Genomic DNA, 24,888 nt, shown 5'->3' on the forward strand with positions numbered 1-24,888 from the left:
CTTCAATCAACCCAAACAGTTTTTAGCTATCATGTGTAAGCTTTCATGTGTTGAAAACATGCCCTTTAACTAGCAAAAAAAATCAAGGGCAAAGCTTGTAGAGATTTTTATTTCATTTTTAAGCTGCTGCATGGCTCTTACATGTTTGCTATAGAATGGTTTTCATGGAAGGGTACAGGAGAACTCCTCCAAACCCCTGCTTGCCTGCTTTGATCACACTTTGTCACCGGCTGTCACCGTGCTCTAAGGGAAGACAAGTTGCTGATTTGTAGCATTGCCTCTTTGATTTGAAGCTTGATGTGAGCTCCCACTTGAGCTTCATTGGAGAAAGTCAGGGTTGTTCAGCCTGGAGAAGAGAAGGCTCCAGGGAGACCTAGAGTAGCCTTCCAGTACTGAATGGAAGCCTATGGAAAAGATGGACAGGGACTGTTTTCAAGCAGTGTATTGGTAGGACAAGGGGTACAGTTTCAAACTGAAAATGATAGGCTTAGATTAAACATTCGGAAGAAATTCTTTACTGGGAGGGTGGTGAGACACTGGCACAGGTTGCCCAGAGAGATTGTGGATGCCCCATCCCTGGTGGTGTTCAAGGCCAGGTTGGATGAGGCTTCCAACAACCTGGTGTCCCATGGCAGGGAGATTGGAACTAGATGATCTTGAAGGTCCCTTCCAATCCAAGCCATTCTGTGATCCTGGGATTCATGCTGCATGGGGAGAAAGCCCAGTGAGGAGTCAGCCCTCTGCTCCTGCCTGCCCAGACCCACTTGCATTCACGGATTTGTCATCCTCGTGCCCCAGCTGCTGCCCTATACAGCCAGGATCTCTCTGTGCTTTTTTGCCTTGTGCTTGCTTGAGCATTGCTGGAATCAAGGAATAGATAATATAGAAATACACACCTATAATGTAATGCTTCATTTAATTGAGAGGCTTTGTTTTATTATCATTCTCTTTTGTCTTAAAATATGCAGTAGTATCTCTGTATTGAAGACAGCAGGTCTCATTTTCCAGTTCATCATACCTTTCCCAACAGATGTTCTTCTTTGCTCTTACAGTCAAAACAGTTCCAAGGGGATTGTATAAAAGCAACTGCTCTTGACATTTCATTATGCAGAAGTATTTTTGTCATTGAGGGATCATAGTCCTTATTGTCAGGCAGTTCTGAAAGCAAAAACCCCAATGTTTACATAATGCCATTTCTGTTTGATTGTGTAGCTTGTTTCAGCTCCACTAAACAGCAATGAGTTTGAAATGACTCTCTTCCCCCAAACAAATGGTCATAAAACCAGAATCAAGCTCATAAATCTTGCTGTGAACTAGTGGTACAGTTTCTGCAGGATTACACATCCATTGCTGCAAGACACTGGAAGTATTTATTTGTTATCACCCTCTTAAAATCAAATGTGTGAAAAATAAGTTTCCTCCATGGTGATTAACACAGTGACCCACAGCTGCCACAGCCTTACAGAGCCACTGCCACTGGCTGAGCCGAGGAGTTCCCCACAGGTCATAAGTCTTCTTTCATAGTGGTGATACATAAAAATATTAAACATAGCAGAAAAGTATCTCAAAGGCTGTGGTTGGGCTTTTGTCCAACACCAGTTTATACTGCAAACTCACAGCCCCTGGGGAATGGTGCAGGGAGGGGAGAGGAAAGTGAATGTTCTCTGGTCTGTTCTGTGGGGCTGGCAGGAGAAAGGATTTGGGATTCAATTGCTGTTTGTAATCCCTTTAGTATTGGCAAGAGATATCACCACAGCATTAGCAGGCTGTTAATGGTCTGATGCAATCCCTGGTGTTTATTGCTTGCCAATTATTCTGCTATCTCCATGAGATAACCACAAAGATTTATAGTTTTAAGAGGGAGCTTAGCTTGCTATGCCTAATAAAAGCTTGACCAGAAAAAGAAATTCACCTCTTTTGTCTCTTAATGACAGGAATTCTGATTCTGCAGCTCTGTTAGGTATAAACAGGCGGTATAAACGGGCTTAGCACAGGCTTTGGGTTCCTGGGTGCCTATGAAAGCCTTTCCCCTTTGCAGGGCAATCTGCTGACCTAAAGAGCACAATTCTCCTACAAAAATGTGGTGGCCAATGAAGCAGAAATTTCTCCCATCTAAACACCTCTTCACTTGTACTCTGCCAGGCAGGAAGAGACTTCCCAGCTCAGCGAGCCACAACAGCTGCCCAAAAAACAAATGTCAGCAGCAGAAAGATCTAGGTGTTAAGTGAGGAAGATTAAGACTTTTGAGCCCAGATAAAAAGCCAGAAATTCTAAATTCTCTCAGGATAAAAACCCTCTGAAAATTGTTATACTGAGAGATGTGCAATACTGTATTTCCCTGTCTGTCAGCCAGCTGTCTCCTGGGAAGGATGCTTCCCTTGGAGATCAAGTGTACAGGGATTTGAACAACATAAGAGAAGCTCAGGACAGGAAGCTATGAAGCTGGACTCCCAAAAAGATAGGCAGGGTGGATGGAGTGGGTTTGCACCAAGGAATTTATGTTCACTGAAAACCTCCAATTCCGATGCTGGCTGGACATACATCCCTTCAAAAAATTTTGGACAATCTTCAGCCACTATCAGGTCAGATTAACTAACAGCATCAATTTCACCATGAGACTCAGTCTAAAGAAAAAGTGGAAAAATACTCACATATTAAGGCCAAGTTTTAGGTGTTTTTGTTATTACTGTGCAGACAGACCTGAGAAGTGCAGAGTCTCTAGCACAGAAAAGGGATGGCTGTAGTTTTCCTTTCAAGCTGATAAAATAACATCTTGATAATAAAACCCCTCTTTTTATCACTCCTCTTCCCACTTTCATTTCTCTATTTGTACTTTTGGCTCTCCATTTTCAAAGATTGCATGCTCATTGCTTTAGGACAAAAGGAACTGTGATGACAAATATGGTTGTTACGTTTCATCCTATTCCCAAGGGCCTTTTCTTCTGCAGATGATGAGCATCTGCTCCCAGTCATGTAGAAATCTGATTAACAAAGCCTGATCTTTTATTAGCATATTTCAGAAATTGTTTCTTATTATGAGCTCTCCTTAGGGCTTGTGTTGCTTAGCAGTAGAACAACCTTCCAAACTTATTTAATATGTTCAAGAACTTCACAGACACAGAAATCCCTCTTTTGACCTTTTATCTTCATAGGGATCATGCATTCTACATAAGGGGAAGAAAAACTTCAAGAAATGATAACCCATGTCATGGAGGTTTTTTTTGCTGTCTTCTGCCAAAGCCCCCAGCTTTGATTGTAGTTAATAAACTTCCTTCTACTGTTTTGAACCATACAAAAGGGCTGTCTGTAATGAATAATAAATGATGCTGCTATACTGTGTTCCATTTAAGAATCTTCCTGAGCTTTTCCACCATGAATGAAATAATTCATCCAATACACAGATGGGAAACCTCTATTATTATTATTGTTGTTGTTATTATTATTATTATTATTATTATTATTATTATTATTGTCCCCATCATCATCATCATTATTACTATTACTATTATTATTACTACTATTGTTGCTATTATTATTACTACTATTATTATTATATTCTTACTACTATTACTACTACTATTATTACTACTACTACTGTTATTGCTACCATTATTATTATTGCCAGCATTATTATTCTTTTCAGATTTTAAAGGCAAGACACTGAGGCAGGGAGAAGTTGAGGCCTGATTTAAAAGGAAACAGAGACCAAAATTTCCAACCACATCTTCTCCTCTTCCTTTGAATCAGACTGATGAGCATTCAACAATATTTTCCTTTTCTGGCCATTTTTTAATTGCAGATTCTTTGACAGTTGTGTTTCTTTTAGCAGTAATCTAGTGTGATGCTATTTCAGAACATCCATGCTTCAGAAGTCCATGCATTTTTATTGCCTTAGAAGACCTAAGGAGTCTCAATTAGAGTACATTTTGCTGGGGAAAAAAAATGCTAAATATTGAAACTATGCATGATGACACATAGGGGCCTAGACCTTGCTTCTCTTATTTGTGCCAAACTAGTATTGACTTTCAAGGCTAAACCTACATCCTGATAGAAAAGTGAGCACAAGGCCAGAGAATGCTCTCCAGCAATGCTGGCCGCTACAAGCCCTGGGCTCCTAGCCAGTTTGCACAAGGGTTTCTGTTGATGCAGCATTTGGAATAAGGATGTGTCACCAGCACAATCAGACAGTGTGCATGTGCTCCAGTAAAAGAGCAAGGCCAGCTGCAAGCAAGCAAAAGTTCTGGTCATTAAATTGTTTTTGTAGGGATATGACTTTTGAATTACATCCTCCCACTGAACCTATGCTCTGCTGACCCTTCACACACCAACTGGTGCTTGCTTATTAAAGGCTTTGCAGGAGGAGGGTATCTATTCTGCTTTGCACTTTGAGACTACCTGGGTAGACAGATAGGTAAAGAAATTGTTGCTTCCTGCTTCAATCCCTATCAAAGGGCTCTGCAGAGGGACCTTGCCAGGCTGGACAGATGGGCAGAGTCCAACAGGATGGCATTCAACAAGTCCAAGTGCCAGGTGCTGCACTTCGGCCACAACAACCCCATGCAGAGCTACAGGCTGGGGTCAGAGTGGCTGGAGAGCAGCCAGGTGGAAAGGGACCTGGGGGTACTGGTTGACAGCAGCTGAACATGAGCCAGCAGTGTGCCCAGGTGGCCAAGAGAGCCAATGGCATCCTGGCCTGCATCAGGCATGGTGTGGCCAGCAGGAGCAGGGAGGTCATTGTACCCCTGTACACAGCACTGGTTAGGCCACACCTTGAGTCCTGTGTCCAGTTCTGGGCCCCTCAGTTTAGGAAAGATGTTGAATTGCTGGAGCATGTCCAGAGAAGGGCAACGAGGCTGGGGAGAGGCCTTGAGCACAAGCCCTATGAGGAGAGGCTGAGGGAGCTGGGACTGTTTAGCCTGGAGAAGAGGAGGCTCAGGGGAGACCTCATTGCTGTCTACAACTACCTGAAGGGAGGTTGTAGCCAGGAGGGGTTTGGTCTCTTCTCCCAGGCAGCCAGCACCAGAACAAGAGGACACAGTCTCAAGCTGCGCCAGGGGAGGTTTAGGCTGGAGGTGAGGAGAAAGTTCTTCACAGAGAGAGTGGTTGGCCATTGGAATGGGCTGCCCAGGGAGGTGGTGGAGTCACCATCCCTGGAGGTGTTCAAGAGGGGATTGGACGTGGCACTTGGTGCCATGGTTTAGATAGTCATGAGGTGTAGGGTGTCAGGTTGGACTCGATGATCTTTGAAGTCTCTTCCAACCTTCTTGATTCTTGATTCTTGAAATACCTGCCTCAGTCTTCAACCTGGTCTCCAGTGAGAGTAAAGTAAGAGGATTAAGTGTATATGTCTCATTTGTGGTGTTCTGGGAATGTAAGGAGCCAGGGATGGCTTACTTCTGATGTGTCTGAAAAGACACCAAAAGTTAACAGCCAAACACCCCTGAAGAGCCTTTTTAGCCTTTGGTTGTTTTGGTGGGACAGAGCCTGGCCCCTCAAACACCACCTCTGCATTTTCCTGAGGGCAGCTCATTGCATGCTGCTACCTTGATGTTTATGGTGCAGGAAACAGATGGGCTTTGCTCCTTCCTTGCTCACTTCACCTTTTCTATCCGTTTGGATGGATTTAAAAGAAAAAGCTTTTAATGCTTCTGGTTTGTTTTGATGTGTTTCCCCTGTCTTGCACCAAAGGCATTCCACTACAGACATATGCACCAGTGAAGCTCAATTGTCCATCACAAATGGGTAATGGGTGTTAATGTGGGAAGAGCTGTAGCATGGCTGTTTAAACCAATACTGAGCAGCTGCAGCACTTCAGCGCTGCAGGAGAACAGAAGAATTCTCAGCTTGTGGGAGGTGCATTTGCTGTCATAACAAAGAAATTTGGTACAGAGCAAACTGAAACTTTCTGTACTTCAATCAGCATCCTTTCAAAGTTTCTCTGATGGTTTATTAAAAGTGAGAAACTCAGTTGTCAGAATGTGTGATCAGAGCTTTATACAGTCCCCAAAATGAAGCTGAGAGTTTCCCATTTCCAAGAGTAGCCCATTATGTGAGGAAGGAGGTAAGAGGTAAAATGGGATTTGAAGACACATTGAAGAGGAAGAGAAAGTCAAATCCATGGCAAAATAGTGTCCAAAAAAAGCTTATCTAAAACTCACTTCTTAACCTGTGGTGAAATTTCTCTTTTTGGCTGTGATTTGGGAAGTATTCACAGACCTGGGGTTTTTTTGAGTATTTGTAATTCATCCTGGCAGAGATGTCTTGTTGCTGATCTTTAGAAGCATCCTTTTGTAAGAGAATGAATTTAGATAGATAGCCTTTCAAATGGCACTGGATTGCACAGAAGTATTTATAAGCAATTTTCCCAGGTGGGATCAGGGCTCTAATGGGAGCTGTATCACCACAGCACTGAATCACTCCACTTTTTTTATTCCAAAGATTGCCAAATCACCACTTGTATAAGGAAGCAGTCTAGAAAAACTTGGCAGGAGCAGACAGGCTTGCACACCAACCAGTCTGCCTCTGTTGAGCTTCTGCAGGCACAAAGGGGCTGCTCCAGTGCCTAATGCACCAGCATCTCCTTGCTTCTGTGGAGCTCCTGCCTCCACTGGAACAGAACCGTAGAATTATTTAGGCTGGAAAAGACCATTAAGCCAAGTCCACTACTGACAAGGCAGAATACATTGAATCTCAATTAGATCATAGCACACAACAAAGCACAGCACATTAGCATCAGATTTGCTCACCCAAGGATCAAGTGGTTTGCTTCAGAAAGATCTGGGTTTGCAAAGCATCCTCGGGACAGAGCAGCTCTTTGTGGTGAAGAGCAGGCACCACTTCTGCACTCTTGTAGTCAGCTGCACCCATTGAATGCATCTCATCACACAGTGTTTTGCATCCCTAATTGGCCATGCTGGAAGATAACAGTGTATGTATTCTTTCAGCTGTGGGAGTGTTCATTCATTCTAACCAGTTGGCATCTGTTAACCAAGAGGTAACTTTCTGTGCATTTCTCACTTTCTTTTTTAATGTCTGTTTTTTTTTCTTTTTCTCATAGCCCTCGATCCATCCAAGGATCCGTGTTTGAAGGTGAAGTGCAGCCCACACAAAGTGTGTGTCACTCATGACTATGAAACTGCTATTTGTGTAAGCCGCAAGCAGCTGGTGCACAGGTAAGGGAATTTGATATTCTTGGAGAGTTCTGTGGCTTCACAGACATCCAGTTTGATGAGAAGAAAACCCAAAACCATGCAAAAAATCCCCCCATGGTTTAAAACCATTCCTTTAGTTTCATTTGTATTTGTTTCCAAAAAGTAAACAGAAGTTTTGTTATTTATCACTGAGGCTGTTCCAAAAAGATGAACTGGAACACGGAGTGCAGAATGCTCTCCCAGTTCTGGGAGTGGTTTTCTGCCTCCAGAGAGCAGTAACTATGCATATTTTACAATCTGAAAACCTGGCATTTGAAAACATTGTGTCAGAGACATCTACAATTCCAGTAACGTCATTAGAAGCAATTAAAAAGAGATGAATGAAGATTTTTAAAGAAAATATAGCAAGAATTCTGCTTAAATTTGGGAAAGAACTGAAAAATGTTGTTAGAACTTTGTAGAGCATCTCCCTGGGGAGATATGATTGTTGAATGATGGAATTAAGAGTAAGTGCAACAGCTAATATGTTAAAAGCTTAGGCCAAGAGGTTCAAATTAATCCACAGCACTTCCCTGAGAGCTGCTGTCACTGATCAAAGCTTACTGAGCATGGCTTGAGATAGGCTACAAACAGTCAAGAATCAAGAAACTTGCAAACAAATCAAGAGAAAACAAACTAACATTGTTCTGTTTTGGAAGAAGCAGCAGTACAACCAGTCAGGCCACTGGTCTTGGGTATCCCTGGAGTCTCTGAGTAAAGACCCAGAATAAAACTGAAGAAAGAAGCTCCTCCAGTTGCCAGATATGTTGAATAAAACCTGCATTCTGTGATGGACAACTCTTGAGGGGCTCATCTGTGCTTTAAGGAACATATCTTGCTTTCATTACATTGAAACAATGAATCTGGGGACTGATCTCCAATTTCTCTTTTTTTCCCCTGTTTAGTAGGGAAGCAAAAATTTACCTGTAACAGCTGAAGTCCCTAAATGTCATTGACAGCTGAGATTGTAGTTCCCCAACTGTTTAAACCAAAGTAAATGCAGGATGATCTAATTCCCATGTACTGGTTCTAAATCTCATCTTCTCTCACTGCTACCTGGCTGACAAAGCTAATCCAGTAAAAAAAAAAAAAAAAAAAAAAAAAAAGGAGAGAGAGAGAAAGAAAAGAAGAGAAAAAAGATTTCTAATACAAAATCAATGGTGTCCTGTGCATGAGGCTGTTATGTTTAATCCTTTATTCTCCATGTGGAATGAACCCTGGAAGGCTGTTAGGAGCATGACTGCATGCAGTGCTGCTGTTCTGATGGCAGTTTTTGGCATCATGCAGCTGAAATTTTCTAGTTAAGATGGATTTAAAGCATTTGCATTATACCGTAGACCTGGTGATAGATAGACAGAGATGTTGAGCCAAATGCTTTCTGAGCTATTTACAGTATTTAATGCCCCTAAAGTGGCCAAAATAGTACAAAGTAATGATATAGACAAGGAGCTGATATCCTTTTTCTTTTCCCAGAAACCAGGTTGCATTTCATGTGATCTCTCTATGGTTCCTCCACTGCCTGAAGCTATTGCAGCTAACTTCTGAGTAGAGCTGTGGCTATGGAGATGAAAAGTGCTGAGAACTTACATTGAAATTCTCCAAACAATTTCCAGCAAGTTTTGTAATGCTGAAAGAACTACTGCTGATGTGTGGTAGTGGCACATATGGCCCCAAAGTGGTTTTTATTCTCAAAATATCCAACTACCCTTGCCTCAGAGGGTAGACATGTCAATGAGGAGAGTAACTAGGCCAAATTCTCTGCTGATTTCAATCAGTGCAGTGACACCACTGAAGATTTTCATCTTTAGTCCCATGATATTCTGTTCTGTCTTTTTTTTGTGCCTGACCTGAATACCACTGCACATCTGACTCCAGTCATATTTAAGGCTGTGTAAATTAGGAGTAAATTCATTACACAAGGTGGAGTTACACCTATTTAAAACCAGTGAAAGCCTGAATATATTTGTGAGGGCATGTAGAATAAGCAGCATCAAATAACAGAGCACCATTGCAGCTGCTTTGCACCTTTGCTTTTGGGTGTGCTCAGAAGGATTTTCCATTTCATGCATCGTTATCAACTTGCTCTAGTGGCTTTACAAAGCATGTAGACTCAGCAAAAACTAATCTGGAGAGCAACATCTTGTGTTCTTGCTACGGCTTCCAGACAGAGCTATGCTGATTTGCAGCACCTGATTAACTGGCCTGCTGAAGAGGTGCAGCACAAGGAAGCTGGATTTTTCCAGGCACAGTGTAGCTAACTTGGAAATCATCAGTGACAAGGCAGTGCCATTGCTGTTTGGTTTCCTTTGTGCTGGGATTCATGCTTCTTAAACCACTGCATGAATACAATAACTGCATCAAATTGCGTTAAATTGAAACTTGTTATTTTAGATTTACTCAGCTCTTGGCTCTGTGATGGATAACTCATCCTTTAAGACTTTCAGTCTCATGCGTTTAGAGTAATCCTCTCCCATCTGGCAGCACAGCTGTCACATAGCTCAATGCTGTGGCTTTGATCCTGCCCAGTATGGACCTGCTGGATGTGGGACCCCTGACCCAGCTGGCTGGTGGGTCTATGGGAGAGCTGCTCACAATGCTGGTAGAATGGTTGTGGGTTAGCCCAGGAGTGCCCAAGGAGCCTGATAGAAGCCCTGTGTCCAGGGGCAGCCTGGCCTCTCCTGTGCAGCTGCCTCCTTCACTTTTCCTCTTCGCCTCCACAGTCACCTAGTGAGCAACCCTCGGTCTTGAAGATAAAGGAGAAGATGTTTTGAGAGGTCTTTCGGACAGATACACATCCTCTAAGGTGTTCACAGTACAAATTGGACAGGGCATTAAGAGAAAAGGCAAGGCTGGGCAGTGACTGAGGAGTGTGGAAAAGACACATTTCAAGGTACCTCTTTATATGCTCAGTAGTCCTTGGATTAATGATGAAGCCTCATGAAATCGTTTGTGTGGATTAAAACTCCTTTCAGTTTGGACAGGATGTACGAGGTAGAGCCTTTATTAGTTCAGTTTTGCATGAAATGCAGCAGTGAATGTCTCTCAAAGATCCCACCTGCATTTGCAGTTCTGCAGAACTTCCTGCCATTTGTCTCTGCTGGTGTTGCTTGTGCAGCAGACGGGAAGGAAAGATGTCACTCCTGGGCTCTTGTTTTGGAAAGAACAGGACAAGAAAAGAGGCTGATGAAAAAACAATGAGCATATTAACATGGCCAGGATTTACAGCTCTGTTCAGTCCAATTAGCAGGCAATCACCAATTAGTTGATCACTGCAGTGTATGTCACTCACAAAGGGAATCTTACAACATCTCTGCTGCCCTGCTCGACTTAGAAATCCAGCTATTTGCTCAGTATTTCTTCAGTGCTTCTGAGGCTACTGCTGCTGAAAAAAGAGGCCACTACAGAGTTCCTCATGAATGTTTTCTTTATGATCTGGACAAGTTCCCAGGTAAAACTTCTGTTCTTCCAAATTGCACATCAAAAGCTTGGCCTGACCAACGTGGCAGTGTTGGCATCTACACCTACCCATGATGAGCAGGCAAATCTCCCTTGCTGCAGTTAGGAAGGACCAGGAAAAACAGAAGGAAAAACTTCTTTCCTTTGAGGGTGCCAGAGCAGGCTGCCCAGAGAAGTGGTGGAGTCTTGTTCTTTGGAGAGACTGCAAACCCACCTGGACGCATTCCTGTGCAACCCATTCTAGATGAACCTGCTTTAGCAGGGTGGTTGGACTACATGATCTCCAAAGGTTCCCCTCCAACCTCCCATTCTGTGATTCTGTTGAAAACAAGTCCAGTAAAGCATCCCCATCTGTGAAACTGAGCATTTTTGTATCACTGCTATTCTGTGTGCTCTGTGTGTGCTTTAAATAGCATCCAAAGGGCATTTCACCAGTGAAGAAAATCAGCAATTGCAAGAGCATCGGTGACCCACCTGCTTCAAGAGCTGCTTGGGAGCCTTACAGAAAAATCCTTGACCACAGCAAGTTCCTTGCAGGGATTTACTGCTAAGTTGTGCACATAAGCAAGGATTTCAACCAGTGCTGTTCCTCAGTGCCTGTGCACTAGATCAACAATTACCTTTCAAAATGCACCAAACCCAGGGCCTATAAACCCTAACCTTGTTGCTTTGCTCTCCTCTCCAACCTGTGCTTGCCTGTGTTTCCTCTTGCTGGTTTTGCTGCTAAATGCTAATGATGGTTGGCACAACACCAAGGACTCCTCTGGGGACAATACCTTCCTGTGCTGCATATCTAACTCCCCTGTCCTCAGTGGCCTGACCAGTGTGAGGTGGGCTCATTCCTAAGCTCCTGATGTTTAATTCTGTATAATTTATGTGGTAATGTTTATCAAAGCCTGAATGACCAATCTGTATGAGGTGGTGTAACAGAACCAAACCTGGGAGATGATTAATTACCTTTGGATCTGCTGATAATATTAGCTGCTTCCCCACTTGGCCTTGCTTTGGTCACAGCTTTTTTTTTTTTTTCCCTATTCTCTTGTTCATTTCCATGCTGGTTCAGAAAATAATGGCTGGCTGATCATTTGTGTATTAAGTAAAATATAGGGGAGGGAAAGGACATCCCAAAGGGAACTTGGCAAAATAACACTGTTCAGCATATGCATGTGAGCTATAGATAGATAGATAGATAGATTAGATAGATAAGATAGATAGATAAGAGATAGATAGATTAGATAAGATAGACAAATAGATAAGATAGATAAATAAGATAATAGATAGATAGGTAAATGAGAGAGATAAGATAGAGATAGATAAGATAGATAAAATAGATAAAATAGATAGACAAGATAGATAAATAAGATAGATAAGATAGAGATAGATAAATAAGATAGGTAAGATAGATTAGACAGACAAATAGATAAGATAGATAAACAAGATAATAGACAGATAAATGAGATAGATAAGATAGATATAGATAAATAAGATAGATAGATAGATAGATAAATAAGATAATAGATAGATAGATAGATAGATAGATAGATAGATAGATAGATAGATAGATAGTCCTGTTGGTATATTTATCAGTGTTAATTGTATGTATTTTACTTGTAAATATTATTTCTGGAAAGGGTTTCCAGGAGCAGCACAATGGGAGAATCCAGACAATAACAGGGCAAGACCACTGTGTAGTTTATTCATTTTTTTTCTCTTCCTCCCTGGAGACTATCCAAGTGGGTTTTCTAGGAAGGCTTTATTTCTTCAGCATGTTCCCAAAGCATAGTGGGAATATTTCTGACTTCTCTGCAAATCCCTACTTCTCTTACAGTTTGTGCTAAAATGAAGAGGGAAGAGATGAGTCCCTAACGGGGTGAGTTCTGCCCCATCTCACAGAAGTCTTGATGGGTTTTTGTAAGCCAGCAGAATCAAGACTGGCAAAATTATGCAGAAAGTTTTGAAAGCCTGCTGTAAGAATAGTATTATTTCAATTATTATTTAATTTTAGCTGAGCAGTTATTCTCAGTGGTGCTGCAGTGGAACAGTTTGTTCATCCATCTTGGGTGGACAGCCTTCCAAACAATGTGCTATGGGACTCTCAAGACCTTCCTAGAGTAAGAGGCCCCTGTAACTTTAATGGTGAGATGTGGGACTCCAGTCAATAATTTAGGATAATGCAGCTCTGTAATAGGATCATGATGAGGATTAAACTGTTAATGTATGCTCTGAATGCAGAAAACATAAATATCAAAATTATTGTTCACTTCCCCAGAGTTTTTTGGTGAGTTCTGGAATGATTTCACAATTATGAGTTAATTTTTCCTGCAGATTTGTTTATGGGCACCAATGAATTCTTCTGTTGGTTAACACTTGTATAATTAAGGGAAGAAAACTGCCCAGTTCAAAGCAAAGGAAGAAAATATTTTGATTTTAGAAAAAAATTAAGACATTACAAATTTGGTGGATTTTCTTTCTATGTAACAATACAACAATATTTATATCTTACTGCAAACAGTTTTGGAGGCACTAAATCTTATTTCCCCTTAAAAAAAAATATGTATTATAATGCAAAACATTTTATCCATTTCTAATGCTGGGCATCTAGTCTACTGGCATAGATTTTTGCTTGAGAAGAAAGTGCATTGAAGTATTTGATTGAACACTCACACAAAAACCCCCAACAGATTGCATGAGGGTTTTTTCAAACAAATATATTGTACTGGGGAAACTGCCAAAATTTAGGCTTATTATTCCCAAAGGTCTCTGACAGAATCTGAGAGAATTGTTTGAATGCTCTCTATGAATGGAAGTTCTAGACATGGACAGAATGGAGTAAATGGCACTTTTTGGTGATTTATATCCTACAGTGTGTTACTCTGTGAGGACTGTTAGTGTTCCTAATATCTAATCACTCATGGGACATTGCACACTTGAACTGCAGCTCATGCTGTTTGTCCAGAAAAACAAATGAGACTCCAGGAAAATCAAAGCAAGAGGAGCCCCTGAGGTCATGGCAAATACAGCATATAAGGTGATGTGCAAGTGGTGTGCAAATGGTGTGTGCAAGTCCTTTAGAGAAAACTTGAAAGCTTCTAAAAGTATTTGGTCTGTGGACTGGCTGCCAGCAAAGCCTTACCTCTGGTACAGTGCAAATGCTTTGGATTTTGCAACAGGAAAGTCACAGACACGTGGAAATCAGGAATGTTTGGTTCTCTTATGTGGGCTAAGTTGCCTTCTAGTAAGACAGAGAGCATGTGGCATGATGTGCCATCAATCTACAGGTGCTCAAGGGAACCACTGAGTATTGAGAGCAGTGTCAGAGTCTGGCAGTAGCCTTTGTTCCCTATTACAGTTATATTTAAAATTTTGATTATGAACATTAGGATCTAAACAGGAACTCCCCAAGCTCAATAGCTTTTCCTCCAAGACAGTCTCCATCTTTAACAACCTGGGATTCAGTCCAAGGATGCTTAAATATTGGAACAGCACTTGCTGGTTTTAAAAGCAGATATTTCTCTACTCAACAGGACCATCTGTAAACTGTAGGTCTCATTCTCCAAGTGGTTCATTTCTCAGTTTCAGCCCTGCCTAAAGTAAATTGCTTTTAACTAAAGAGACTGTAGGGACAGTGTGTGAAGGGACTGGCTTTCATCAGTCATGATGATAGGAGCTAGTTATGTTCTGAGTCATGAGGGTGACCCTCTTGCTGGCAGGAGTTTCTGTATAAAAATCCTCCAGTTTATTGTCTTCTGGAGGAAGCTGGCTGTGGTATCTCCCCCCAACAGACAAGAGTTCAGCTACCTTTTAGTCTGTCTTTTGGCTTTCCCAAGCTCTGGATGATCTTTTGCCTTTGGTGTATTTCAAAGCTCAAAGACCCCTGAGCATTAGCAAAGGAGTAGAAGGCAAGATCCACTTTCCATTATTTTAGGTACTGCAGTCACCTTTAAAGATGAATTCAAGTGTAGATCTTGACCCAAAGCAGAAGGTGCCCAAGTTTCACACCCTGCATTTTGACATCTCCACTCATTTTCAAACTTCCACAGAAAACTGTAGACATGCTAAAGCAGAGTCAGGCAGAACACAGGCATCTGCCATGGGAATTGCACAAGGCTGTCACCAGCAGCCTGGATAGAAAACTTTCTGCATCCCGAGGCCAATTAGCCGCTCGGCACTTCTCTCCCCAGAACTCGTTGCTAGTTATGCTTCATCAGCTTCAGAGCTCATTAGAGCAGTGCAAGGTGACTGTCTCCTATTGGACATAAGTAATTTGTGAAATATATGATAGTGCAGAGCTCTTTTGTAATGGATTTTGGAGTGTGGAGTCCTCATCTCTGCCTGCTTTGGCACTAGCAATAGATGAACTCTTTCTTGCTATCAACAGGGGATTTACTGTATTTTAGTCACAGCCACCAAGTACCTGGCTGCTGAGGTGAACATCTTGCTGCTAAGGTCATTGTCTTTTACTCTGCAGCCTCTATCTTACTGTGCTCTACTCTGAGGGTGCTGCAAGGTCAAAAGGAAATACAATGGCTGTTGAAACAGTGTCAGAGCACTCACAGAAAACCACCTTGATACCTCTGGGTACCTTCACTGCCATCAGAAAGTTATAGTGTATAGAATAAGAAAATAACCTATTATCTTCTGCACTTTAATTAACATTTATAAATAGCTTGTATATTTAAAGACAATATTATTGGATGGGTTGAATACCACTTTGTAATATTCCTGCTCTTAATATTTCTAGTTGTAGGCTCTTAGCAGTGTATAAAAACGGACCAGAAGTGACTTCTTGGATCATTAAGTCCAATCCCTCTACAACAATATCATATAAACTTTTTCATTGGCTTACCATGGTCTGTCTTAAAGATAATAAGGTTTATTGCCCCTTCTACTCTGTTTGGAAGAATCCTTAACATCTCAGCCACTCTGGTTAGAAACCTCCTAATAGCTACCTTGAATTTATTCAAATCCAGTTAAAACTTCTGCAGTTTTCCTAAATGGTCCTTTAGTGTTTATTTGAAAATAATGAGCTTCTGTAGTTGTCCCTGACTTAGCCAATGCTCTTACTCTTCTCTTATAAAAAAGCTCTGTTCTAAAGACCTTCGTCTTGACTCTCTCAGTTTTCCTCTGTTGCCCTTACTGGGCTTGGCTGCCGAGATCACTGAAGAAATGGAACCCACTTTGTCTTCTTGCTATTTAATCTCTATACACATCTTCAGGTTTTATATTCCCTCTGAGTCATTGCTTGTAATGATTTTAGTCTTAATTTCATAATTTAATCCCCCTTTACATGCCTATTCTACCAGTGCCTGGCTTTAACCTGTGGTTGTCTTTCCGTGAGGCCCAGGAGAATATCTGCAGATTCAGAAGTCCACATTCCAGGTGGGATTTTGACTGAGATTTTTGGAGAACAGTTCTGGCTTTTATGTTCTCTGTATCTCAGAAGTGATATGGTAGATGTAGGTGCAATTTGATGTTTCAAGGATTTTTACATTTGTTTTGTTCTCAGTAGAAAGAGACAATAGCCAAAATTGTTTTTCTCTGATAAAGCATCCTTTATTAACAAAAGGAGGAGGGGGAGGGAGTTTGAAATACAGATGAATCATACTTAGTTGAGCATTACATAGAAAGTATATATAAAATTCAGATGTTAGAGCTCTGAGATGTGAGTAATATGAAACTTAAATGCATAGTGGTGGAAAGTACAGGTCTGAAAGTTACTGTGTGATCATAAGTTTGTGCAGCAGATTCATAGGGAACAGAAGCCAGCAGGAAAACTTAAATATATAAAAGATCAAATAACTGGCACACAGTGGGTTTTTTCCCAATGGTTTTACTATCTCCATGAGTTCTTTTGTTGACTGCAGAATTGTTCATATATAAACCTCTTGATATAGCTCTTATCAGCTTGTCAAGAGCCAACAGCCAAAGTCACATTAGCATCCAAAAGCTCCCGTTTGCCCTGACTTATCTGGAAGAAGGCTGAGTTAAAAGTTCAGTCACCTCCTCCATGGCATTTGTCTATTTCTGACTTGGATTGTGAGCTGTTTATAGCAGAAGAGATGTTGGCTTTTTTGTTGTTTGGAAAGCTCCTCTTGCTCACTCTAAAATGAGCAAGAAATGAAAACAGTAATTGGTGTAAATGTCATCTGCTTGACAAATGTCAAAAGATTTGCCAGCAAATGAAAACCGAACAAGAGAATAAAGCTGAGGGGAACTCTCCTTGCCCTGTAAGAAGATGTAGGGCTCTGCATTCAGAGGAGCTACCTAATTCTTGCATTTTCACTGCTTTTCCAAACAACCTTAACACATCACCATCAATGTCATTAAAATACAGCCAGGTAGGTATGTTAGATGTAGGACCCAAGAGGACAGTTCTCAGCCTCCCAATATACCTGTCAGCAGCACCACATTTTACCACTGACCTTGTAGGTCATTCATTTTGCCTTGAGCCATTAGCTGACCCTTTCTATGACTACATTAATCCTCACACAACTTGGAATCTACAGTCCTGCTGCGTTTACCACAGCCCAGGAGATTAAGGATGGGAAGCTCTCCCAATGCAAGCTCTTTGTGTTTTCTATGTGCTGCAAATCTTAACCACAGGATTGCTGGCAGCAGCTTCCTGATGGTATTTAATCTGTGTCTGTATTTTTGTTGTTTACCCCTGTCTTAAATCTGGTGAGTAATCCAGTCAGTCAGAAATTAGTATTTAATGTTTACAAATGACCTCCAATGCTCTGAAAATTATTCTGCATTTATACAGTGATCTGTTTACTGGAGATTCTAAAATTGTTGCTGGTTTTTCCTGTAGAAGCCTCAGGACATGGATGAGTTCAGTGGATGAGTCTTTTTAGTGCTAATAAAAGCCACACTTTTGGAAGATTGGGACTGATGTTTGCAGTGAAGGAATTTTATTAAAGCTTTTCTTCAGTTTCCAACATCCCATTACATTGGGCAAAGTATTGAATGTGCAGCATTTTAAACTCTGCCTTTTGATAAATGGCATTATGCAAGCCAATTGCAGGGAGTGTTACAAACAATATATTTGGGGTGAAATTTGCAAACTGGACATTAAAGATACCACATTGCATTTGATGCTGGTCAGCTTGCTGCTTTTTGCAGTTGTGTGTCTTTGGTATGATGCAGACTCAATGTATATAACTCTTAACTGCCAGAAACTGCTCTTCCGTGCTTGTAAACCAATTCTGTATTTTAGCAATACCCTTCTGAGATTTTCCAGTTACTGCTTTTAAAGCCTCTCACTAGCAGTGAAATGCATTAAAACCAACAGGTAAAATTCTGATGATCTGGACCAAACTCTTTACACCTCTTGCCTTGCATAGTTCACAGCTTCATACCCTGTGTGTATGGCTCCGTTGGGTGGGAACCTTGGCTCCTCTAAAGGTGGAAGTGATTTTCTAGAGTTCTGCTGAATTTTTTGTCTCCTTCAACACCCTTCATATTTCAGAGACAAAACTTCTCTAGGAAAAATGACAAAGTCATATCCAGAACCACCCTGAGGAATTTATCAGCAAGTATCTTGCCTTTCATTTTTGACTTGAAGATTGCAAACAACTTTGAAGACCTTTTCCACATAGGTGGAAACTAGATTAGGTTTGGTAAAGACAGTTGTAGGTGGTTTATCCCTTTCACAGCCACGCAGATCCAGCTAATGGCACCCATGGGAAAGAAGCAGCTTAGGAACACAATAATAGGCAACCTCCTGCATCAATCATTTTCTTATTTGGTGCAAGTTATGTTAGCAAAATTAACTTTTAATCTATTACTTCCTGCCTCTTTAATATTTCAATTTCTATCATCCTCTTTTCATTAATAAGCTTATGATTGCTGCTTAGTGCTCTGCCAGAACTCATCAAGAGCTCAGCTTACAGATTTTCAATTTAGTCATTTTATATCAGATTAATTCAACCAATGAACCACGAATGACATTATTTATGGACAGGAGCTACCAAAGTACAGACTGTTTAAGGCTCTGTACCTAGCAAGTGCTAGTGATGACTAGAAATCAACTCAAAATATTTTGCTTCTTTAAATATGTCTGCTCAGGTGTCACAGCTCCACTTACAAATTCACTACAGAAAGGCAATGCTGTGCCATTCACTTTTTTAGGCAAAAAAGACAATACCTGAGCACACTTTTGAAAGACCTTTTGCTTGTATCTCTAGCTTTAAACCAGTCTCATAATTCCATTCCCATGAGGATCTTCTATATATTAAAAAGAGAGGTAGAGAAATCCCTTTGTCATTGTGTAATGCTTTACACTTCTTGTTGTACAACCACTTTTTCAAGGGAGTCGAGGAAGGACACATCGTGCTAATGCACCTGGCAACTAGAGTCCACATCACCAGTGCAAAACTCTTGTGTGAGCTGTCTACTAATTGACAGACGTGTCCAGATGTAGAACTTCAAGAGCTTCAAGGAAGAGAAGGAAATTCCTTCTCCCTTGAATCTGCTGTTAAAGTCAGTGCTAAATTCTCAGAGTCAGTAATCAAAAGATCAAATTTTGTCTCAAACCAAGCCCCTTAATGACTCCTTAAGACTGAAAAGACTTATTGTTTCCTAATCCCATGGCTCTCAGGATTTAGCCTGGTGGATTTGCTGGTCCAGGGGCAGTGAGCAGACAGTTTATGAGAAAGGCCTGAACTCCAGCATTTGCTTTCCTCAAAGAGAATACTGATTTATTAAAGCCCACCTGTAGAACTGGAAGTGTAAGGGGTCATTGTTAGTTTGGAGGATCCGTGCTCACCCTTCTCTCTGTAAATTCAGAGCTATATCTTTGCTCAAGGAGTGTGTCTAAGCCACTTAACTGGCTACAGTGTCAGGGTGTTGGAAATATATTAATAAATAAATACATCAGCATCGATTCTGTTACATTAATGAAGCATAATTACCAGGAAACATTGCTACAGATCTGTGCTAGTAAATCTTTGTGGAATAGTGGGGGCAGGAGGAACAGCGACTTTTCAAATTAGTGAAGAGAGAATTATCAAGCCTTCATTTTGGTGTCAGTTATTAGGTTAATGTTCTCCACTTTAACAGTGAAACCCTAAAAGATTCATCACAAGTAAATACAGAACGTTCAGTTACTGCAACTGAAAAAGTAGCTGATTCCTAAGTTATTTCCTACTCTAATTAGTATATTAAAAAATTAATAATAATTAAGAAAGGAAAAGAAAAGCTTGTATTGCAGCCAGAAAACTGCCACCTGTACTAAATCAAACCCTGCAATTAGATCCAGTGCTCAGAACTGGAGATTTTGAATATTCTTGGATTAGCTCTTTGTAGAATTCTTTGTACAGTCCTTGCAGTCTCAGTTTGCACTCAGCTCAGCTCCCTGCTGAGGTGGGGTTTTTTTTAACACCAGAACATTTTGAGAGAGCAGAAACAGAAATGAGCTTCAAATGAAAACAAGCTCTCAGCTTTCTGTGTCAAGCAGACAAGTTCTGGAGCCTTCTGACAAAATGCTTTTCCTGTCAATTCAACAGAAGGCTTTCTAGGAATGTAAAGAATAGTTCTTGACAAGAAAGACTCTCACCTCAGAAATGTGAGTGGAGTGGTGAAGGGACCTTGGGTGTAGGAGTCAGATGAGTGGTTCAAACCTTGTCACTCAGGTAGAACAGCCTTTGGGATCTGATAAGTGGTTATTGGCTTTTCTTTGTTGTTTTCCCTGGAAGTCTGTGGGTTTTGTTCTTTTCTCTGGAAGTTAATTGGAGAAGGGATTTGGTCTCATCAGTCTAGGTGAACGCCCAAGTCACTGGGCTGTCAAATTGGTATCTGGCCATGGCTGCCCCAATGAATATTTCATTGCTTATGCAAAATTCACTCAGTAGCCTGATGGCACTCAGCTGGGACTTTAGCTTTGTTGAGTTTGAGTCTGTACTGCTATTTGTTAACAGAAGGTTAAATAAAATCCATTCCCATGACTGTCCAGCTTACCAGGCAGTAAAATCAGATTAATGTCATCACCAGCTCCTGTATTGCTGATATGGCAAATTTATTTTATGTTAAGCTGGTGAAGAGAGTCTGTGTCTTATAGTTACCCCCAAATGGCTTGAGCATTCAATGATCCTTTGTACCTGCAGAAAATGAGACATTATTTTCTTTCACTATTGTCTCAAGAGACGGAGCATGGCTTTGATCCTAGAAAAGTGTCCAGAGAAATTTTCTCTCCTCTTTTTGTTTTTCAGAAGTGCTGTAGCATTGCTGCTTTCATATTTTATTTCAACAGTGGTAACATATGAAACACACTGCATTATGATTTCTGAAAGATGAAATCCTCTGCCTGGGTCTTCACTGGTTTCTGATGAATGCCAACCATTAAAAGATTCCCAGACTCCTTTCTTTTCCATTTTCTGGGATGGTATCTCTAAGAATTGGATATGGCAAAGTAGACTTTCCCAATAGCCCTCAACTAGCTTTTTTTTAGCCTTTTTTCTTGGCATTTACTTTGCATACTGAAGAACAGGTAGTTTCTGGCATTATCTCTCTTCATGCTTGCCCAGGAAGAGCAAATGTTTCAGAGTGCTCTGAGAACTTGCTGCTAGACCTGCAGGAGTCAGGAAAAAAACAAATCTCACAAATGTGAGGCACCTGATGAACACTGATGCAATCACTAACCACTGCAGTATTTTGCTTATTTTCCATTTTAGCTCTAGCAGCAAAGCCTGTCAGGAAATAAATAGTCTCTGTCAGTGTCTCTGCCTTGTCTTCTGCCTAGAAGATCTGCAGGTTGAAAGGAAATCATTTTGTCCCTTAATGAGGGCTTATGTTATCTCCCACATCTGAACAAACATTCTCCTGTAAGACATAGCACAGTTTTAAAGCAAAGAGCAATTTTTGTACCTTGAGGCTCTTTTACAACTCTGTAAAATTTTTAAATTATGTTACTTTCAAAAAAAAAAAAAAAAAAAGGAAAATATACCCACAGGCTACAGCACGCTGTGCAGTTCCTTGGGATCCCAATTAATTTTACTGATACATTTTATCTCCTGTTCATTTTAATGTGTTTTTATTTGTCCTCTGGCCTAAACTATGTTCTTCTCTTTAGATGTTTCTCATTTTTCTTTCAGCACTGTACTGAATCTGTAATGTACTTACTGTGCAGCCAAGGTTCTGAAGGGAGTCAAGGAAGGGCCATCCAAACATTTATGACTGGGATTAAAGGAGCTTTCCACTGCGGTCCCAGTTTTGACCCAGGCTAAATCAATATCTGTGCAGTTCACAGAATCACAGAAACATTCAGGTTGGAAAAGACCCTCAGGATCTCCAAGTCCTAACACTACACTACAAGGTTCTACCCCTAAACCTTATCCTCAAGCACCACATCCAAAAGACCTTTAAACACATCCAAGGTTGGTGACTGAACCACCATTTGTCATGTATCAGACACTGCTAGAAAGGAAAAGTTCTGGAGAAGATATTTGAGCTATTTGTTTCATTTTTGCAAAGCAATCTTTGCAAACTTCTTGTTAACAAAAATGTTCATGCTCAGATGTAAGAAGTTATTTACAGTTTACCTTAAAGATCCAAAACTGAAATTTTGTTCTGAAGTGCCTTTCAAGCTGTCACTGCTGGAGATTGCAGCCTCAAGACTTTAGATTATGTTGCAATTTTGTCAATTTTTCTTCTGTTTCCCCTTTTCCTTTTTCCTTTCTCTGGCAATAAGTTTGAGCCTCCCAAGTGCATTATACTCAACAGGCTTCATAAAATACAGAGGATAAGTGTGACTGAATCACTCTTACTAAATCAGTTTATTAGTGTTCTTTGTTGGAATTTAACAAATTTGGAGTGTTATCATTTTTCCATTTTAAGATGAAAAAATCATCTGGTAGAGCAAAAGGTTCAGTCAAATTAATTGAAGCATCTCTTCATCTAATCTTGAAATGTTTCAGTTTGATTTTGATGTTTTTTTAACAGCTTCTGGTGTAAGTTTTGTTTTAACACCAAAAGGCTTTTAATGCAAACTGACATGCAACTCTGAATTTGGGTGAGTAAAACATTTTGACAAGATTAGCTCTTTTCTCCTCCTGCATTTTTACAGACATGGAAATCTATTTTGCCATGGATGATTTTGATTTCAGCTAGTCAGCATTTTCTTCTTTGAGAAGAAAAGTTAAGTATGCTCCTAAACTCTCCATATGCTCAGGTTCAAGGCAAGGGCCACTGAAGTATCATCTACTTATTCCAAGGCACAGTAGTAAGGTTGGAAATGATGTCAAAAGATCTGAAAGGAAAACATTGCCAACATCTTATCCTTTTAATTGCTGAAGTTTGCTAACAGAAATGGGGAAACAGCTCTTTCAATCAAGTGGTTACTTGGCAGTGTCTGTATATCTACTATTTATCTGTGTTTATGCAGCTACTAAAGCAAATTCTTTGTACCATCCACACTCACACTATGTAAAGTTTTGTTATGATAAGATCTTGGAAAATGTGATTTAATATGTATGGAGTGTGCCAGCTGGGAATTTTGCTTTGTTGATTTAGCCAGCCCCTAGCTTTGATCATCACCCAACCCATCTTCTTTCATGAAACAAAACAAACTGTTCTAATTAGTTGGTTGTTACAATCAGTGATCATCAACTGTGGAAGGCTAATTAACCTTAGTAGTAAAGCATAATGTAAAGGGTTTTGTTAATTTGTTTAATTCATTAAGAAGTCAAGTTTAAAAAGTTGGAAACACCAATAAAGAATCAAACCTGCTCCTCTAGTCTAGCAGACAGTCTCTTGCCTTGCTCAGAAGACAGCACTACAGATAGAAATAGAGGAAATTTTTGTGTCCTCTGCTTTTTCTTCCTCTTCTTTAGAAATCTTTTCTTTGTAGACTCATAGAATCAGTCAGAGTTGGAAGGGACCACAAGGATCATCCAGTTCCAACCCCCCTGCCATGGGCAGGGACACCTCACACTACATCAGGCTGGCCAGAGCCTCATCCAGTCTGGCCTTAAACACCTCCAGGGATGGGACCTCAACCACCTCCCTGGGCAACCCATTCCAGGCATTTAAACTGATGGTCCTTGTTGAACAGAAAGGACATTTTGTGGTTTGGTTGTCTAAATCAGTCTGTCCATTCTTCACTGCTCTACATTGTAATGCTGTGTGCCATTATTCTGCTCAGTCGTCTGGCTTTAAATCCCTCTCAAGTCCTTTGGCAGATTTCTCTAGTCCTAACTAATCCAGTTTACCTGAAGCCCAGGACTGCCAAATTGAATTACACTGCAGTCATTCCTGCTTGGCACCTCATCCATAGTTAATTTCTCAAGCTCCTATGTTTTATCTGTGTATAAATTTTTCATTTGCAACAATAATTTAGCTTAGCAAAGAAAGAGCTCAGAAGTCTGAAGGTTTGTTTAATTAGTTCCTTTGTTAGTTCAGAAAATCTTTGCTTCATTTTGAACCAGCTGCCAGTGTAACTGAGGTTCATCATCCTTTCAGAAACTCATATTCCACCTTTTGATGAAGCACAGTCAGAGCTATTCATTTCAGAATGAGTTTCACCCAGCCCTTGACAGCACACCAGCAGTATGTTGAGTGCCGAAATGGAAACCCAGCCCTCTTCACAGCTGAGCAGAGAAGATCCTTGTCACAGACAACTCAAGATCATGATCAGATGAGATCAATTATCTGTAGAGCTGAAGTTCAGATGGTCTTGATATTCAGGAGTGTGATGACTCCACCTCTTTATAGAGCTCTCTGCTAAATTCTAACAGTTAGCAAGAAATGAGGAGCATTAGAATGTAAATCCAAAAGACAATTACTGATACATAAAACAGCCTTTCTGCTGCTCTACTGCAACCCTCAGAGTAAAGTTTAACCAGCCTTTGGCTTCCTTTATGTATAAGGAAATGAGTTCCTGCAAAATTATCTCCAACAGTGTAAATTGCTTTCCAGGTCTGGGAAGAAACAAACTCATGTTTTCTATTTTACCTTTGCAAACACCTCCTTCCCTTCTGTTATTCACTGCTGACCTTGAACTATGATAGGACCGAAGGTAAAAGCGCATTTGGTGTCCTAAACAGAATGCAGACTGAAAATAGGAGAAGAATAGATTATAGACAAGCAAAATGTGAAAGGGATTGTTCAGGTAATGTGAAAGGATGAGAAGATTTCAGAGAGAAAATATAGGACATAGTTAAATTCATTATATTTTCCTTTTCATCCCAGTGAAAAGCAATCTAGGAAGAGAAGGATATAGTGAGTCCAGATGATAAATGTGGTGATA

At 40.6% G+C, this 24,888-nt stretch overlaps 1 protein-coding gene across 1 annotated transcript in view; it reads left to right on the forward strand.

The window, feature by feature from the left end:
* Positions 1-24,888, forward strand: part of SPOCK1 (SPARC (osteonectin), cwcv and kazal like domains proteoglycan 1) — a 313,109-nt gene that overhangs the window by 173,371 nt on the left and 114,850 nt on the right. Inside the window, exon 4 of the mRNA XM_054389068.1 lies at positions 7,058-7,172. Within this exon, the coding sequence (XP_054245043.1) occupies positions 7,058-7,172 (115 nt within the window). The remainder of the gene's footprint in view (positions 1-7,057; positions 7,173-24,888) is intronic.

This window comes from Indicator indicator, chromosome 18 (genome assembly GCF_027791375.1).
Source record: "Indicator indicator isolate 239-I01 chromosome 18, UM_Iind_1.1, whole genome shotgun sequence".
NCBI lineage: Eukaryota > Metazoa > Chordata > Aves > Piciformes > Indicatoridae > Indicator > Indicator indicator.